This window comes from Cyrtonyx montezumae, unplaced genomic scaffold (assembly GCF_038088225.1).
Source record: "Cyrtonyx montezumae isolate F1298 unplaced genomic scaffold, pur_monq_1.0 scaffold_3, whole genome shotgun sequence".
In the NCBI taxonomy this organism is placed as follows: Eukaryota; Metazoa; Chordata; class Aves; order Galliformes; family Odontophoridae; genus Cyrtonyx; species Cyrtonyx montezumae.
In genome coordinates, this window is record NW_027072034.1 from 53,218,160 (window position 1) to 53,236,273 (window position 18,114).

The 18,114-nt window shown below is 41.9% G+C and overlaps 2 protein-coding genes across 4 annotated transcripts in view; both read left to right on the forward strand.

Moving 5' to 3' along the window:
• The window catches only part of LOC136051405 (proline-rich protein 2-like), a 46,925-nt gene extending 36,592 nt beyond the window's left edge, over window positions 1-10,333 (forward strand). The window contains exons 2-3 of the mRNA XM_065740848.1: window positions 9,503-9,725; window positions 9,813-10,333. Of these exons, the coding sequence (XP_065596920.1) occupies window positions 9,503-9,725; window positions 9,813-10,333 (744 nt within the window). The remainder of the gene's footprint in view (window positions 1-9,502; window positions 9,726-9,812) is intronic.
• USP9X (ubiquitin specific peptidase 9 X-linked) overlaps window positions 9,657-18,114 on the forward strand; it is a 97,465-nt gene continuing 89,007 nt past the window's right edge. Inside the window, exon 1 of one of the 3 annotated variants that reach the window (XM_065741575.1) lies at window positions 9,657-9,725. The gene's annotated coding sequence lies outside the window, so the exon portion shown is untranslated. Of the gene's footprint in view, window positions 9,726-10,009; window positions 10,410-18,114 lie in introns of those variants that run through there. The other 2 variants (XM_065741576.1, XM_065741574.1) reach the window with 2 other exon arrangements.

Genomic DNA, 18,114 nt, shown 5'->3' on the forward strand with positions numbered 1-18,114 from the left:
TGTCTGGAGGTGGCATGTGACACTGGCCTGCCCTAAGGAAAGACCCTCTCCAAGGTGGCCACCTCCTCACCACACCTCAATCAGCCATAGGCTCCCTCATGTATGCCCATGTTTCAGGTCAAAATACACAGAATTGGAAGAGCTTGCCTTGAAAATCCAGAGCAATGTTTTTGAAAGCTACACGATGAATACATGCTGGGTGAGTCTGGCTTGAATGGAACTGAGGGCTAAGTAGGGCTGCAGGGATCCAGCTGCAATGACCTGATCCTGAAACAAGCTATATCTGAGCCACTCACAGATTTTGGTTCAATCCAAAAAGAGAATCCATCATAGAATCACAGAATATCCAGAGTTGGAAGGGACCCATAATGTTCATCTAATCCAACCAGAGAGGAATAGCCATGAAAAATAGAAAGCTCAGCTGTTTGGAAGTGCTCCTTCTCACAAAATAAAACATCTAAATGATAATTTTAATGACTCCTTTTTCCTTTAATGACTTTAATTTTAATGACTCCTGATTTCCTTTATTTTAACATTTCCTGTGTTAGTGAGAGTTAAGGACAATTTTTCCTATTTTCAAACAAGTTATTATTTTTTTGTGTGTGATTGTTTCTTTCTTGTGACCTTTATTTTGAGGTTTTCTTCTTTAAAATTGTGGAATGTAGTTTGGTCATCTGTAAATTATCACATTAATGCTTCCATTAATATAAAGGCAAATCCTGATGCATTTCCTTTTATATTTTTTGAGTGAATCCTCGAGGATAGAAAGCCTTCTCACTGGTTGCGTTAGCAATATTTACCCTTCACATTTGTCATTTATTACAAATTTTTCTCCTTTGTCTTCTCATTTCTTATTAGAAATGCACACTTTAAATGTTAGATACTGGCAAAATTACAGTCGGAGAGCAGTTGGTGGAATTCTACTATCTTGGAGCCACATTCAGGATCTTTAAATCAAGCACTTTTTCTTTTGCCCTTACATAGAAAAAGCACTTTAAAAAAATGGGCACTATTTTGAAGAGACTCTCAAGCTCTAATGAGGATTTCCTTTTGATTATACATGTTTGACTGTCATGTACCATTCTGCCTTGGAATCTATGCAGAAAAAAAGTCATTAAAGACTCCTGTACAGGAGAAGATTTTACTCTGAAAGAAGGCTTTGCATAGATGTCCATCCTGGTCTTCAAACCAGTCCCACCAAGTATAGGATGGAAGCAAACTCCCTGCAGCCTGCAGTATACCAATTAGATTTAGGCAGTATCTAATCAAGGAACGTAAAACTCAACAGCTCTCATCCATCACAAGTGAAAGGAAATACCATCTCCAAAGGAATCACTGGTGTTCCTGGACCCTATCACTACATGTCCAGGAATGCAATATACTTCGCCCAGTGCATGATAGCAAGTGAAGAAAACAAAGTAACTCCTGGGTCCCAGAAAGAATTCATATAAAATAATACAGAGGGAGAAATACCTATGAGATCTCATGTCTTTCCATCTTAATCCTATTGTCCTGATCCTCAGAAGAAATCTGAAGATGAGCCTGGCAACTATGGGCTCCCCATACTGCTCAGCCCCAGAAAGCAGAGAGAGCAGGGAGATGTTTGTAACATCTTACAATCTCTCTTCTTCACAGTTAACCTTCCCCCTTTTTACACATGATAAAATATGAGAGTGAATATTAGCAATCAGAATTTTAGATGCTCTTTCATGAACACATGTGAAAATGATGAAAAAGTCAACAACATATTTCCTCTTCTTTGCCACTGTTGTTTCTCTGTATAATACAATCTGCAGTTGCTAAATGTGTTCCAGTCTTCAAGAGTTACAGCAGTAATCCCCAATTTCTGAGCTGCAATTTTCATCATTAAATTGGAGATTGTAGGGTTAGAAAACAATATTCCTTCCAGAAATAAGAGTTTAAGAGAACTTTTTTCCCCCATTTTGGATTTGAGTTAACTAGGCACTTCTCCCAGATAATAAGATTTGTTAAAGTGACTTCAAATACTCAATTCTGAATTTCACCAGTAAGGACAAATAGATTACAAGAATGGCCTTCAACCCACCATTAAGAGTAAATGAATAAAAAAGTATCAGCCACATGTGGAGGATGTGGAGGAAATTACAATCTTGGTGATTTCTTCACATGCATGAGATTGAGCTGTGTCTCATTCTATTTTCTGTAAGCACTATCAGCATCCAGATTAGCAGCCTTAAGGCAACTCCAAGACATTACACCTGAAAATATTTTCATTGTGATGAGCCCCACATTCCCTGGGTCCAGTCTACATTTTGTAAATTTATTTCAAAAACAATTACTAAAAAATAAATTTATGTGTAGCTCCAGTAACAACTTGGAACCCAAATGTTCAAAGTACACATAAACAACAGTCACTTTGTAATTTCTACTCTCTGATGCAAAGAATTAAGCTTCTGAAGCAGGAAAGCAAAGAATAATGCTTGACTGAAGTCAAAGAGTGGCCATCCTCATGTGAGGATCAGTTACTCATTGGTAAGATCAGAGATTTGCAGAAGAGCAGACCAATATTCAAATCATAGAAACGTCCATGAGCACTAAATGAAGGGCATAAACATGTGTGTACCCAACAGCTGTTTGCTATTAGGATGAGTGTTATCCTAAGCAATTGTTTAGGATAAGCTAAAGAAATTGTTCTCTGGAAAGAATTGTTTCTGCTCAGACTTCCAGTACTACCTCTGTTTTCTCACGCTATCTTTCTCTCCCAATGGCTGTGTTGGCACCTCATCTATGTCTGGTACGACAGATAAGTGGTTGTCATCAACCCCTCTACATGAATTGCTCATTATATCTGCTCTCTGAATACTTCAGAAGCTCAGGACAGCGCGTTTCTCTTCTTCTGGGCTGAACAGTTTGTAATGCACTTCCTGACTGCTTGCTGACTAAGGAAAATTGAATTACAAGCTTCCTCCAGCCCTGACTACAGGTGCTGGTCTGCTAGCACACTGCTTGGTCAGTTTGCTCACAACTACAAAACTCAATTTGGTCCACACATCCTACTTTCTGAGGATCCAAATTTCATACCAGCAAATGGTCGCAGCCTGAAAGCTATGTTTACAATCTTGCCACAGTAGTGGAGGGGAATGGAATGAGGTGGGTCATGCTCAGGGGATGTCCACCTTCCCCATGGGTAAACTATTGGTCAACATGTTCAGAGCCTAATTTTACTTTGAAGTAGAAAGAGACTTGTGATGGGTTTAGACTACTATGTAGGGGTTAGATCTGTACTAAACAGCCATCACATGCAGTCTTTCTAACATGTGTTTTTGATACTACTAACATTCCTTGAAGTAAGGTTCAAGAAAAACTTTGAAGTCTGCCATTGCTGGGTGAAATGAATACTACTGATGGAATTAACCTAGGCACATCAGTCAGGCTTTTCACCTGAGAATAGCAAGGAATTGGTCTTTTGTAATGCTGTATAGTCAGAAATTCAAATCCCTAAGAACTGAGGGCTTTTCATGGTTCTACTGGAAATGTTAGTTAGCAGGGGGAAAAAAAAAACACAAAAATGTGAATGACATAAGATTTTTCCATCATATCAGAAAATGAAGAAGTAGCTTTGTCTCTAGGAAGCTGAAAATACTTTGTTGTTTTTATTGTTCATTTTTTGTTTGGTTTTGGTTATTCTATTAAAGATGAACCATAAAGAGCTTTCAGTCCTTAGGGATTTTAATCTGTGACCCCTAAAGGCGTAGTATTACACTTGCATGTAAAAGTACAAACACAGGAAAAGGCAAACAAGAAGAGTCAAAAGTCTGACCCTCGTCTTAACTTATGAAGTAACCAGTAGTAAGTTCAAAAGCAGAACTACAATAGTTAAGACTTCCAGTAGAACAGTAAGCTGTTGGTATCAGATTTGTCAGTTTAGTCTCAATTTGAAATTGGGAGCAGCGCAAAAGATAGAAGTAGTGACAAATCAATTGGGACATTCACAGAGTGTTTAGCTTGATATTCAAAAGGCAATATACAGAAGTAAATTATTGTATACAGCATAAACTGTGGGCCTCTCTTTGAGGTTATTTCAATATACTGAGATCTTGTACTTTATTTACCTTCTCAAACTAAAACATTAAAAAATAAATGGGAAGGGATTAGTGCCCTGAGAAAAAAAAAACAGATTGCCTACGGATGACAAAGGATCTACTTATGTTTTGTTTCAATAGACCAAGTGATATCTCTAGTAAAACAGATGAGCTTGGATGCATACAAGCCCATTTTTAGATCTAATAAAAGATACTACCACTCCTTACAAGTTCTGGCTTGCTGACAGCCTGATACTGTTCTGGCTACAAGGACAGCAATATTGCTCAAACAGCACCGTAGCTTCCATTCACCTCCCAGGTGAAAAACGCTGGTAGTACAGAAGCTCTAGGAGAAGACACTTCATATTTATCACATATTTTAAAGGCATGTAATCTCCCAGAAATGCTATAGAGCTACACGACTTACAATATGGCATAAAGCTAATCTGTGTTATGTCATGAAAAGACCTGCACAGTGAAATAATTGAATAACAAAACAACTGCAGTCTTTACAAATCCACAATGTAAACTGAAATTTCCTTACTGTCACAGTTTCATGAATGAGAGACAAAAAATGATGTTATAAAGGATTTTTTTACAATGGCAATTATTTCTGTAGATAACTGACAATAAGACATAGACCACCAAGAAAAACTTCTGACAAAGAAGAGAAGAATGGAGACAAACACGTAAATGAAGGTTACAAACTCCTACAGCTCTGCATGCCACGCTGTTAAATTCCTCTTTGAACTGAAAAAATAAAACAAAAAACCCTTTAATTCCAAGAAAGGAAAAGATAACCGACTTTATAAAATTACAGACTTCCTGCGTGTACTTATTTTCAGACATAAGCTTTGCTGACAAGCTGTTTTGTAAAGCTTGGATAAAACTATTGAAACAAGATGTGAAATGAGCTGTGTTTTGGTTTAAATAATGTTTGTGTGTTTGTTTCAAATTTTGTGGATTACTCTTTAATAACCTTTTTCAGTTGTTTGTCTCTGATACAGATCACACCTCTGCTTTCTTTTTTTTCTCTTCCAAACATGAGATAGTAGCCTTCCTCCTATTGGACTGGCCTATTTTGAAACTCCTAATGATTTCTTTATGACACTGGTATCACATGATCCTATTGCTTCTCTGTCCTCCTGCCTACCAGCTTCCCTTTCAGACAATTTCAATAAACTCTGAACACAGGACAAAGGCTTTCAGAGAGAAGTTAATTCCTACAATTTTTTGCAAGACTGTTAGCAAGGGGACAGAGAAACACAAAAGAAGGCAAGTAGGATTTGGCTATTATATAGCCTGCTTGCAGTGAGACAATGAAGGTCCCAGCTAGCCTAGCATATTTAACCTAAAGCAGGCACTTTAGCATGGTAAGGGTGTAATTAAAAGCTGGAAGGAGCTTAGGGCTGGAAGGTTGTAAGATGCTAATGTAGGAAAACAAGCTTCTTCAGTTCTGCTCACATGGCAACCCTTGTTCTCAGAAAGCCTATATAACTGAAAATGAACATGACATAATATTCCAGGGATGTCATTTTGTGAACAGCAGCCCCCCTAAAGTTCATACTGATGCAATGACAAACTGTGCAGAAACATTCCAAAAAAGTGAGGAAATTGCAGTAGTTTGTGAATCTACAAAATTCTTGATCATTTGTTGGCAGTGTTCTCATCCAGCAAGTTTAGGAATAACATTGGCGAGTTTTAAGAATGGTTCCCATCTTCCCTTACTCTACTCAACAGGCTGGAAGGAAGTCAGACTTCTTTCAGGTTCATGTGGATGAAGAGGACCATATGGTTGTCACATCAACTTGCTGAACTCTGTCCAAATCCTATGAGACTGATACTTTTCACATGGACACCACATGGTTTATCTGAGGTCAGTTCGGATAGGAACCAACTCAGCAGGAAAAATGAAGTCTGCTGAATTACTCTCTTTCCAAACAATGGACGAGATGCATTTAGGGGTCTACAAACAGAAGTTTTCACAACCTGTCTCTGTGATATCTTCTCAGCATTTCATAAGCACACTGAGTTCCTGTTTATGCCGTTCATTAACCCTCATTTTAACTACTAAATGGATAACAGAAAAATATAAAATGATAAATCATAGAATCACTGAGGTTGGAAAATATCTTTAAGATCACCTAGACCAACACTCAACCCATCACACCATGTTCACTGACCACAAACCTCAGTGCCACATCCACACGGCTCTGGAAAACCTCCAGGGACAGTGACTGCACCACCTCCCTGGGCAGCCTGTGCCACTGCTTGGCCACTCTCTTGGACACCATATTTTTCTTATCATAAGGACCATTTTTAATGAGCACCATTCTTCCTTCAGCTTAAGAGATTAAGGCTCCTTACCAAATCTTTTTCTTACCAAGTATCTGTGATTTTTACCTAAGTGTGCATTCTTTTGTGATCATAAAAGCACAAACAGGGTTTAACTTGAATGAATGTGACATTAAGCTCATTGCAACATGGTTGTTAACATGTCACACAACCAGAAATCAAGAGTAGAAAGATGAAAAGTTGTGAGCATGAAGAAAGTTGTATATTGATGTTAGGAACAGTAATTGCAACAGTCACCTCAGTAGAAACTAAAAGGAAATATCCAAACTTGACCTTTATATGCAAGAGAAATGAGATATAGTGTAACTTCAGAACAGTTTTTACAGCTTCTTGATTCTATACAAATTTTCTTTTTTTTTCCTAATTTTGAATGTTAATTTGTATGTGCAATACGTACACCTGCACATCATTATTTCCATAATCTGTACAATATACATGCTGCTTAAACCAAAGACTTGGGCAAGAGTGAGCCATTATTGTCCTTACCTGCACTTGCACACAGGCTTAAATAAGTCAATGAAAAATTACATAAACCAACAGTGCTACTTCTGGGCTTAAGTAACTCGTTGGGTTGGGTCCAGAAATACTGAAATTGTTGCAAGATTGATCCTTGATGCGACTCCTTAAACAAATCTTAACATCCAAGCAGTGAGTTCTTTGGTTTTCAAGTAGCATTTTATTTCCTTCTTTGCTGCACTGCCTATGCTGTTTTCTGAATTTCAGTTGATATTAAATACTGCAGCACCTAAGGGGGCTGAACCAGAAGAAATAAAAGATATTTTTTTGTTCTGTGGTAAAAATCTGCTTTCTCTTAAACGTATTGTTCTTTTATGCTCCTAGCATAAGCTATGCTTGAGCAATTTCGTGTGTTTTGTCTGTGGAGCAGCACAGCATTAATCAGAGTTTAAGAACAAGGAACAAATGCAACTATTAGCACAGAGATTTTCTAAATTCTGACTCAGTCCTTCTCTGTTTTCATTTTAATTTCTTTGGGTTAGTTAATGATTAGCACCATCAGCTTGCTCGTGACTGGTTTCACTTTTTATTTGATAAGGTTGGCTGCAATAACAGAGCTGGAAAGCCTGCAGGGAAACATTTCAGTTCCCCAAGTTTTCCTTAAGAATGTTGTGAAAGCATTTCTAATCATAGCAAAGGTTGTGCACAAAGGGAAAGCAAGCAGAATGCCTACCAAAGAATACATTTTTCTGTCATAGTTCTCTGCGTGGACACCTATCTGAGAACAACTGGGGAGTTTAGCTCATGCCTACTGATTTCTGCCTTCATGCCATGGATACTCTTTAATCAGCAGTTTCCTCTCACGCATATCTTTTTGTTTCCATAGTTGCTCCACGGAGATAAAGTGGTAACATACATTTGCAGCACCAGAAGGAAAAAAAAAGAAAAAAGAATACTTTCCAGAGGCCAAAAGGCCGAACAGTGTCATACAAGCTGAGCTGAGGCGATCCCTTTGGAGTGGTACAAGCAGTAGCAGGCAGGCGTTTTGGTTTGGGAGCCAGAGGCTAGGAGCACTGTGCGGCCATTTAGCAGCCACAGAATGCCACTGCCATCCCAATATCTTTTATTTGGTGCTATAAACAGCTGGCTACTTCAGCCTGCCATGACCTTTGATTAGCACGGCTACAAGCAAATGCTGCTTTGTCAACATTCTTTAGAATATAATTTTACAACAGAATGGAGGTCGAATATAAAAGCAAGAGAATAAACGTGAAATAATATTCATGCATAGTTTTGTTCTTCCCACCAAACACATTTCTGTCTCATTATATTAAGTATTACAGTTATGCAAACTGTTCAAAAAGTCACATCTAAAAGAAGAATACCACCGTGGTCCCAGGAAGCTGATGAGCAACTAGTTCTCAGTTTGTTTCAGACCTAAGTTTTCAGTTAAATTAAACAAAACTTCCACTCCTTGAATTGGCTCTAAGAACCCTGCAAGAGGGAATACTTGCTACAAGTTGCATCAGTATTGCTTCTATTCTTTTTGTTGACTTTTATGTGAACAGACAGTCAATTTATTGGTGGACAATTGCCCATGTTATAAAACTCCACTGACGTGGCATTATTTGGCTCTGCCAAAAAAGCCGTAACAGTGAGAAGGCACGCAGTATTTGGTGTGTCATTAAAAGGGAACTACTTAACACGGTAAAAATAAAGGAAAATCAGTAAGCACAGCAATTTATTTTGTAAGAATTGAGACTTGTCAAACATACAACTGAAAGCACTGGAGGTGCAGCCATCCCTCTGTCAGCCATCAGTCAGGAGCTTCATGGATAATTTTAAGCATTTCCCAGGAGAACACAATGGATAAATTGGAAATATGAGGGAAAGCCCAAAGTAATTATCAAGGCACCCAAAAAAGGAGCAAGGAGGCCACAATAATACGGTTCTAGTATGAAAATCACCAAGATGAAAGGGCTGCTATTTCTGTGATTACATATATTTCTAAACTGAACACAACAGGCTTACACTGACACAGATTTTCACCAGTTATGTCTTGTGTTTATTGTTGGTGAGTTGGGCACACACAAGCCCTCTTCTAACATGCTAACTGTTGCATTTGTACAGCAGCTGCATCATTTTGTCTGAGCGGTTACCACGAAGATGTACTTCAGATTTTCTTCCCAGATAATCCCGGTGACTAGCAAAACCCTACTAACTCTAACTTGGTTAAAATAGGAAATAACAGGCCCGCTAGCTCTGAGCTCTGGCTTTTTAAAGCAGACACTCCCTCACAACGAGCAGCCGTGTTTTGGTCTTTGTCACGGTGAGGTCCAGCAGATAAGCGCTGCACACGGAGCGCCGCTACCCAGCCTCTGAGCAAATTCCAGCCCCGCGACCTAAATTCCTCCTGCCTTTTCAGCCGGAGACTCCATCCTTTACTTCCTGCACTGAAACTCTTGAACGACGTCGTTACAATGAGACTTCGGCCTTGCAATACGAAATGCACCAGATAAAATCAAGCAGGGCTCCAGGTGCTCAGAGAGCAAGCTCCCCGCGCTCGCCGAAATTGTGACGTGTCACAGCGGGTCACGCTTAAAGGTTTCGTCTCCCTAACGGCTCCGTAGAGCACGCAGAGCTCGCTGCCTTTCGCCAGCGCTCACACCGCCCGCCAGGTGCCGGCCCTGCGGCAGCAGCGCCGGGGAACGGCTACTGAGAACGAGCGAGCTAGCGAGCGGCCGCGTGACGTCATCATCCGGGTCTCGCGCGGTCCGCCCGCCGGTCACAATGGAGACCGCCGGAGCCCAGCGGACGTGAAGCCGCCAGCGCGCAGTGCTGGGGGCGGGCGGTGTGAGTGACAGGCGCGGGGCGCGGGGGCGGTACGGTGGAGTCCTGAGCGCCGCGCTAGGCCGGGTCCCGCGCCGCCATCTTGGCCAGGGCCCCGCGAGACTCGGGCGCCGTCGCCGCCGCGTCTCGCCTCGCGCCCTCCCCCTCCCACCCCCTCCCCCGCGTACGGAGCCGTCAGCGCGCAGCGCTCCGCCGCTCGGCCCGGCCCGGCCCCTCCGCCGCCGCCTTCCTTCCTCCCTCCCTGCCCCCGCACTCAGCCCAGCCCCGCAGGCCGCAGGCCCCGGCTGCGTGTGCGCCCCCTCCCCCTCGAGCGCCCGCTTGCCCGGACGGGGCGGAGCGCGCAGGCCCCAGCCAAGCCCCAGCCGGAGCCGGAGCGCAGGGCCGCCGCCGGGCAGGAGCTGGTGACGCAGGAAAAACGCCTCGGCGGTGCGGAGAGCGGAGCGGCCGGGGCCAGGATCCGAAGCGCGAGCGGCTGCGGAGGCTTCTTTCCCTCTCCGTCCTTTCCTCCGCCCGTCGCGGCGCGCCAGGAGCGGGGAAGCGGAGCCGCCCCCTCAGCCGGCGGGCCGCACGCCCGGAGCGCGGGGCCTGCCATGAGACCGTACCGGGCATGAGGCAGCCCCCGGCCGCGCTCCTTCGGCAGCAGCCGGCAGCGCTCCGGGCCGCGGGACGAGGGGACGCCGTGCGGGGGTGAGTGGCGGAGCTCCGGGCCCGGGCGGGGCTGGGGAAGGCCGAGGCTGCGAGGCCGAGGCGGAGGGCTGCGGGCGCGGACGGACCGGGCGCTCTCCCTCCCCCACCAACCCCCACCTCCCCACAGGGGACGGGACTCGGCGGGGGCGAGCGGCGCGGGGGGGAGATAACGGACGGCGGGCGGTGTTTTGGAGGGCGAGGGAAAATGGCTGACGGCTCCTCATCCTCTCTCTCTCGCCGGCTGCCGGCGGGGGGAAGCGCTCCCCGCCCCGCCGCCTCGGGGGCCCCTCCCGGCCTCCCCCGGGCGAGCGGGGCCCGGCGGCTCCCCGCGGAGCTGCACCCCTGCCGCTCGTTTCCCTCCGCACCGAACGCCATTACTGAGGTGGAGTGATTGGAGCCGCGTAGGCCCGGGCGACGCCTGGCAGTCAGGCCCCGGCGAGGCGCTTTTCCGACAGCCTCAGTGAAAAACGCCGGCCCCGGCTCATTCACGCCCGCTGTAAACATGATTAACGCGTAGGCCACTCCTCTAGGCCCGGCTTTCAGCGAGCCGGCTTGGATGCGCGAAAAACGGCGGTGGCTTTTTGTGCGTTCTTCCTCCGGTTTGCTCCGCTGCTCCTCGAACTCACGGCTCAGGGCTCCGTGCTGCGGTTTATTTTTGGGAAATACCACCGTCTCCCCTGTCCGAGGTGCGGGTTGGACGCAGTCTCTCTTATTGTCTTCAAGACAAACCTGGCGTTTAGCTAGGAGGATGAGTTGTCGGGTTTTTGTGCGTTAGTCGTGGCCCCATTAGCGTGTGCCGGCACACTTGGTGGGGCATTGTTTGTATACTGTATGTATGGCCTTGGGAAATGATTCCTTTCATCCGAGTCTCCTCTCATGGAGACAGGCAGAAGTGTTGAGAGGGGCTTGAAGGTGCCATACTTAATTTTCAGGTTGCTCCTTCAGAGGCTAAGTACTTTGCTGGTGTACGTCAACTGTATAGAAAGGGAACTTTGAAGGAAGAAAAGAGGAAATATTCTAATTAAAACATTAAAGAGTAGGCTTCGTGTGCTATTTGTGCGCTGTCTATACAACTGGATTTATACTCACAGCTCCACAGTTATATTCGTATCGTTGGACATTGCTATCAGCATGGAGACTCTTTGAAGTCACGGGCTCAGGGCCAGCACAAGGCCCACTTTTGCTGACCTACTTGCAGAACAGGAGCCTCTATTTTTTGGAAAGCTGTTGAATTGGATATTAAATACACTGTTGCAACACTTGTTATGGCAGACAGACAGACCAGGTAGTTTTGTGTTTTCCAGCAGACTTCTCAAATGCCCAGCAAATGGATGTTAAAGCTGTTATGAGGCTTAGTGATGGGTTTCTGGAGAATTAGCTCATACTGATGATAGAATTCAAAGGGTGTCTCTAGTAAGGAATACTAGGGGGTGGCTGAAATCTCTGGGCAGCTAACTTTATTCTTGATCTTCTAAGGTTCTGCTTTGAGATGCTGGCTGGACTCCCCTCCATAAATGTTCCTAAGCAAGTAACACTTTTGTTTCAACAAAATCTGTCACGTGAATTTGAGTTTTATTTTTTTTTTTGTTTTTTAGCGTAATGGTTTTGATTCTGAGTTGAAGTAATGTTTACTCCCTGAACCAACAGAGTACAACAGTGAATTTCAAGAAATTTGGGGAAGAATGTAGAATACATGCATTGATTGCACTGTTGCAATCCTGTGGACTACACTGATGCTTAGTAATAGATTTGAACAAAAAAAAAAAATGAAACCCATAACCGTAAAGCTGCAGTGGAAGAAACTCATGCATCAGCATGATTTTTTTTGGAGGGGGAAATACAGATAAAAATAAACAAGACTATCATAGTAACTTTTCCTCTCTTCAGTATCTTCTGTACTTTTCTGCTCTCCTTTTGTGTAGATTTTCTTAATGGTACTTCTTCTGTGTAGCCTCTGTCTTAATCTTTTCAGGGTGTTATTTCATGTCATACTGAATTTGCCCTTGTGATGATTCTTCCACCCATTGAATTAATTGACAGGAAGACTACATCTGGAGGTGGTAATCAATAAGGACAGTGGTAGCAAAGCTGCATGCTGTTTATCTGTAGAACACAATCGCTCTAATATATTTTCTCTCCCACGTTGTGATGCATTTGTATTCAGAATAGCTGCATTAATCTACTTCTCTATTCTAAATGCACATCTCTAGGTTTATCTGTTTTACTTTGTATGCTGGAATTCTTGCAAATGATACTCAGCAAACAAAAATAGTGAATTAATACCTAGGCATGTAAGAAAACAAAGGTACCTGTAGTATCTTTGTTCAAAATCATCTTACATTTGAAACAGAAATTAGTTTAGGACTTTTCTCATATGAATGAAGTTATATCAGGAGGAGTTCAGTTACTTGTGTGTGTGAACAATTTATTTTCGAATGGAACTGAAGTAATGTTTCTTTCAGCTATGTATTGATAATATTGATATACTTAAGTTCTGTTGGAAATATTTGTCCTTTCCAGTTTAGAAATTTGTTCTGAGCTTATTTCAGGTACTTGAAATAAGTACTGTTGTTTTGGGCAGTGCTTTATCTACCAGTAGTGGTATTATTACGTTTCAGAGATGCTATTTTGTATATGCTAATAGATACAACGACTGTGGGTATATTTTGATAGCATTCTGAGCAGGTTGGCCTCATCTGTGAATGTCTGCAGTTTGTCCCTTACTGTTTTTTTCCTTAAAGCACCATTAAAGCAAAACATATAAAACCCCCAGCATCCCCTAACACACACTGTTATCTGTAATTAATTTCCTTAGAAGCACGAACATTGCTTCATCAAACCAGTGCTCTTGCTTACCCCAGAGTTTGCCAGAGACCTGTGTTCAGTGTTCATCTCCGGATACAAGAAACTTTGCTGGGCTTTCTGCTCACTTGGGAAGCTGTGTGTGAAGACTTTTGTGTCCTTTAGGACATTATTTCCTAGGTGCTAGTATTCATTGGATGTGGATGTGGTCTGTCTTCGTTCTGCTCCTCTTTTGAGCACCTAACAGGTGGTTCTTCCACAACATCCAGTAGCAGCCAATGTCTTTTGATTAGTGGATAGCCAGGTAGTTGGTTGTGTTTAGAAAGAGCACTTTGGTAAACTTCGGTGGTACAGAGTGATAGTTAAAAGAAATGGTTGGTTTTTTTTGTCTGTTGTTGTTGTTGTTGTTTTCAGACAGTGTCAAGGGATGAGAAGAATATCTTTGTAAGTGTATGCTTGCCTTAAACAAGACGCATGTTTTTGTACAAATGACCTGGAAAGTTTGAATTCATGCTTTATAAAAATGCAGCAGCTTCTTTCATATATTAAATCTACTTTTTGTTCTCTTATTACTGGAGAGCCATCTGAAAGTTCTTACAGTTATAGTGATTTATAGTTTCATAATGAGTTGAGCTATTTTCTTAAAAACAGTTCTGTTGTATTGACTGTCTTGTAACAGAGTTCTGCTGTGCTCAAGGCTGTAGCATGACTTGGGAATGTGGTTAGCGAAGATTCTCCCTGTGCTTCCTGACAAAACCGTGTTTTGACTTAGATCTTGTTTGAAGTCTTGAATACAGGTAGTGGCTGGAACCCTACAGCAGTGACTTTGCTCCCTCAAATCAGTTGTTGCATTTGTTTTGCATTCCAGTGTTACTTCAGACCCCTTGTGTGCTGAACGCTTTGTGTGCAGGGCATCTGCTTTGGGAAGAGTGATAAAAACAAAAGTACTAGGGCTCACCTGTAACCTCACTTAAATAACTTTACCTACACTAGACAAGAGGAGAGATGTAAATATAATCTCACAGTGGACATTTATGACAGTGTAAAACATTTTCTTTCTTTCCTTCAATTCCTGCATTTTTTTCCCTTCTTCTCTATTTTGGAAGTTTACCAGCACACAGTTCCTTTTACATTTTCTGTTATTAACTTTCTGGTATTTTCTTTCTGTGTGAACACATTCATCTCATCTCATTTGAGAGTTAAAGTCCATCTGATGGTCATCAAAGCTTTTTGATCGCCAGCTGTTGATGTGTTTCCAAATAAAGATTAGAATGCCAGGAATAATGATTAATATATGTATATAACTGTACGTGTATCTTGTTGCTCTATGATTTTCTTAAAACGTTATCAGTTGTGAGTTTGATTAACTTCTGTTGCTTAACTTCTCTGTTACTACACCTCTAAAACAGATGCCTAATTCTCTTCTGACTTAAAACTTAGTCATGTTTTGAATGCTGCCGCTTTCAACTTTTTTCACAAGGTTAAGATGTAGACTGTTTTAGCAGTGATACATAAATACCAGGAATGTTACTGTGGGATACTTTTATTTGTAGCATCCTTGATCTGTTTACCAAACAGTATGTAATCTCATTTTGTGATGTAGCTTTCCTAACACATGAAAATGCCAACACAGAAATGTTACTTCCTTCCATGTTTTTTTTTTTTTTTCTGGTAAGCTTAACCTTCCTGGACATTTAGCAAATAATACTGTCTGGCAGTTAGCATTTAGCCATGAATTTACTCATAGTAGGGGAATTCCAAATTGCATCATTTCTTAAAGCTGTACATCTGTGAGTAGAAAGTTCTCAAAGAAACTCTTTTTCCAGGCTTTTTTTCAAGCTGAGATTCAAGAATATGTAAAAGACAAGACACGAACACACAACTCCTTAGTGTTGACTCGTGTCTTCTCCTCCTCTCTGCTACAAACTACAGAAGATTTCCTAGATAGAACTTTTATAATTTATAGCAAATTTTCTATGTTATATGTTTTTCTTTTGAAGTAGAAGCCATGTTCAATCCTAGGATCATAGAGTCACCAGGGTTGGAAAAGACCTACAAGATCATCCAGTCCAACTGTGTACCTCTAACCAATATTCCCAACTAAACCATATCCCTCAACATCTAAACGTTCCTTGGATACCTCCAGGGTCAGTGACTCCACCACCTCCCTGGGCAGCCCATTTCAGGGCCTGATTGCTCTTTCAGAAAAGCATATTTCCTAATGTCCAGTCTAAATCTCCCTTGGTGCAACTTGAAGTCATTCCCTCTCATCCTGTCACTAGTTACATGAGAGAAGAGGCCGACCCCCCAGCTCACTACAGCTTCCCTTCAGGTAGCTACAGAGAGCCATGAGGTCTTCCTTGAGCCTCCTCTTTTCCAGACTGAACAATCCCATCACCCTCAGCCATTCCTCCTAAAGCCTGTGCTCCAGACCCCTCACTTGAAAATAATGAAAACGTCATAGTGGGTATTTCAGGGTTTTCTATTAAGCTTCTATAAAAAATAGCCAAAGTAGTAGAAACTTTTCCAGGAAGAGGCTTTTTTTAAACAAGAAACAGCTAAATGGCAACATGAAATGATATAGAAATGTGCATTATGGATTCCATAGGTCTCAATCCACAAGACACTTAAATGCTTGACTTAAATGGTTGACTTTTTGCCTTGTTTCAGTGGGAATAGATATGGGAAGAGACAAAGGTGTTACTGTGTGGTCGAGTGGTCTTAGCTCTAGCACTCTGAAGTGGAAAAGATGGTTAAGAAATGTGTTTCACAACGAGCAGACCAGAGGTACAAGCCAAGTAGGATCCCTCTGTTACCAGACTGGCTTTTTTGGTTGGAGAGGAGTGTCTTTGCTAGTGAGGGGAGTAAGTCTTTGTTTTTCTAACTTAATATGGGATTGAACATTCTTGTCAAAGTACGCTGGCATCTCAGTGAACAAGCCTTTGATCTTTTGGTGCTTAATTTTTTCTTCTGTGAAGCAATGAAGTACTTCAGTATGTTTTATAATAAGATTCAACACAAATCCGTGAATTTGAATCTTCAATAAGGAAAGGGGATCTGCATACATTATTTTAAGGTGAATAGGGGATGAGAGACCACAATTTCAATCAGCCAAAAGCTCAAACTACTTTTCTTTGCTAGGAGATGTATATTTCTTTAACATTTGAAACAGAACGTTAATTGGTTATTGATTTCAGACCTTTCCCTTTTGTGCATTTTCCTGAATCCTTTAGCAGTGATCATTTGTAAAAAATACTGGAAATAGTGACGTGAACTCTCCGGAGCTTGGAGGTGAAAGCTTTGTTGTGTGCTGTTACTTTGGGCTCCAGCTTTGGACTGCTCTTCCTTGGCCTGTCTTCCAGTCAGTGCTTTATTAATCACAGTGAGACCTCAAAATCCCAAGTGTTTTATTCGGACTGCTTTTGTGCACATGAACATGTACGATGAGATGTTTTCAAGGAGATGCACAGACTTCTTTTGCTTTTCTCTCCAGGTAAGTTAGCAGTGTCAGGTTTCTTTGGTTTTGTGGAGCTCCCACAGAACCAGAAGCAACTTCTGGATGTGCTGTCTGGAGGCAGCTCAGTAACAACAGCGAATGACCAGCATGTTAGTTTTGTGTTGTTGTTGGCAAGTATTAGTCCAAATCAATTTGACATAGAGTTGTTTTTGTACTTCTGGAAGTTGTTTTTGAAACTATGCTACTGTAGAAAATTCAGTATTTACAAAGCCAATGGCTTCAGGTCTCTGATGGCTTTCTGGGATATTTGGGCAAAGGCGAGGGTAGTAGAAGATGATAAAACATTTTTAGAATCAAAGTTGTGCTCAGTTCTTGATGAGCTACTTAAATGCAGCATATTTACTTAAGTGTATGTATCACACATGAAGACTGGAGTGTTGTGGAAGCTGTGTACATTACGTAGTGCAGCAGCAGGTGTCTGATGGTTGAGAGCAGAGAAGCAAAGCCTCTGCTGTGAGAGCTGCGTCATACTTCTAAGAACACAGAACGTTCTCACACTACTATACCCAAAATGCAGCTCAAGCATTTTAATGTTGATGAGCCCATGCAACTCCCAGTAAGTCTGAAAATGATTCAAAATAGTCACTCACACCAACAGTTAATTAAAACTCCTTAGTTCTGCTTTCCATTATTCTATGGTCAAAATGTTGTTTCAGATATGATTTTATCTTTGTACAGTATTTAACTACTGAATTACAGTTGTATGCAGCTATTCTTTCTTATCTTTTTCTCAGAATTTCTGCATCAAAAACAGGAAGAAAAAGCCTTAACAAACATATTAAAGTTTGAACAGTTCAGTTGCAAATTTTTTCATCCATAGCAAAGATGAAGAAATGAATTTTGAGGGTGTATCTCTGGGGAGTGGTGCAGTAGGTATGAAAAAGACTTCCATGTTTCTTTCATAACCTATGGAAATGTTTTATTCTATTAAGATATCTGAAGCATAATGAGATTGCTTTCTTTTGCTAAGGTAGGAGAAGTTTTTGGTTTAATTTTTTGTCATTAGATTTTACTTGCCTGCATGGTCTAGTGTTACCTTCTTCATGGTAAGATTTTATCTTCTGTTTGATCCATTCTGTATTTCTGATGCTGCTTTTCCTTGGCAGTGTTACTTCTGTGAATTCGTAGTGCCTGATTGTTTTCAAGTGTGTCTTTCTTTGGACTTTCTTTTCCCTTTTTCTCTGTCACACTGCTGGGTAGCTGATGTTTGGTTTCCCAAAACAGGTGAGGTTCACTGGGTAGTTTGGGCAGACATCCTTGCTTGGAAGTGTCTCATTTGCAGAGAGCAACTTGTCACAGGGTGCATATAATTTGTGGTTGTTTTTTTCATTGCTGAATTTGTAAATACGAGGTTCCTGATTTCTTCTCAGCTGCTCGATAAATGCA